The sequence below is a fragment of the Palaemon carinicauda genome, chromosome 5 (genome assembly GCF_036898095.1).
Source record: "Palaemon carinicauda isolate YSFRI2023 chromosome 5, ASM3689809v2, whole genome shotgun sequence".
NCBI classification, from domain to species: domain Eukaryota; kingdom Metazoa; phylum Arthropoda; class Malacostraca; order Decapoda; family Palaemonidae; genus Palaemon; species Palaemon carinicauda.
The window spans coordinates 63005601-63006910 of NC_090729.1; the positions used below are offsets into that span (position 1 = coordinate 63005601).

The window sequence follows — 1310 nt, forward strand, 5'->3', positions numbered from 1 at the left end:
GAGATCTATTTGGATGTAAAAAAAAAAAAAAGTTTTAGAGGATAGAAGGGATCTAAAGAAGAGAGAAGTGCAAGAAGGGATGAAAAAGAAAATTACTTTATTTGGAAAAAGGAAACAAGAGGAAAAGGGATTAAAAATAGAAACAAAATTAAACTGGGAAATCATTGACAGAACAAGGAGCAGACAGAAAGCCAATGGTAAGGTAATATAACTTTATAGGGAGCAATGAACTAAGCCAGATAATAAAGAAACAAAAGAGAAATTATTCCCATACTGGAAAACCATATATTGTAAGCATAAAAATAAAATAGAATTAGTATGGAATGACGAAAACGGAATGAATACGAAAAGGAAATAGCGCACCAGAAAGATATACAAGGATAGACATACTTAAAGGACACTCTTACCTTGTGATGGTAACATAAAGGAAAATGAAACCAAATGAAAATCCTACAATCATACGAGAAGAAGTACAGAATTGCCTGGGAAAACTATAGGCAAAATCAGTAGCAGAACCGGATGGCCTTAAACCAGAGCACTTCATGGCACTAGGAAAAAAACAAAACATGTCTTGAAACCTTAGAGAAAAGTTACCAAAATGGATTATACGAAAAAGGAAAACCATTTTTGTGGAGGATGTCAACAACAAAGATGATTGAAAAGAAAAGAAGGCCAATGGCAAAAAACCTAAGTCCTATAGTTCTATTGGATATTTCATATAAAATATTTATGATGATGATGAAAGAGGAAATAGAAAATCACTTAGGAGTAGATGAGGAAGATAATGATTGCCAAGCAGGATTTACAAGAGGAAGATGGATAAAGGACATTATTTTTATATTACATTATGTGGAAAAGAACTATAGAAACAAGAAACCCCTAATAGTAACTGCAATAGAATTTAGTAAAGCATTTAGCTCTGTAAAAAGGGAGGTATTAATAGGAGTTTTAAAAGAATATAGAATTAACACCAAAATCATAAGTGCAATTGCAAATATTTATCTAGGAGATACTACGGGCATTGACTTCGGATAAGGTATATAACAAGAAATTGAGGTTAAGAGTAGATTAAAACAGGGTACACAGCGTTAACTTCGCTTTTTCATCTAATTACATATATTGTCATGAAGAAACTGGAATAGGAAGGAAATGGTTTCAGAAATCAATTAATAAATGTAGAATCATTATTTTTCGCAGATGATGCCTTAATAATTGCAGAGGAAGTACATAATGCAAAGCGTAACATCCAGATATTAGTAGCAAATGGTAAAAAAATGTGGGTTAGAATTTAATGAAGAAAAGATTAATTT

General features: G+C 31.6%; 1 protein-coding gene across 1 annotated transcript; it reads left to right on the top strand.

The window, feature by feature from the left end:
• The first annotated feature begins 651 nt into the window (after positions 1-651).
• LOC137640934 (uncharacterized) lies at positions 652-1035 on the top strand. The gene has a single exon (XM_068373392.1). The coding sequence runs from the start codon at positions 652-654 to the stop codon at positions 1033-1035; it is 384 nt and encodes a 127-aa protein (XP_068229493.1).
• The last annotated feature ends 275 nt before the right edge of the window (positions 1036-1310 follow it).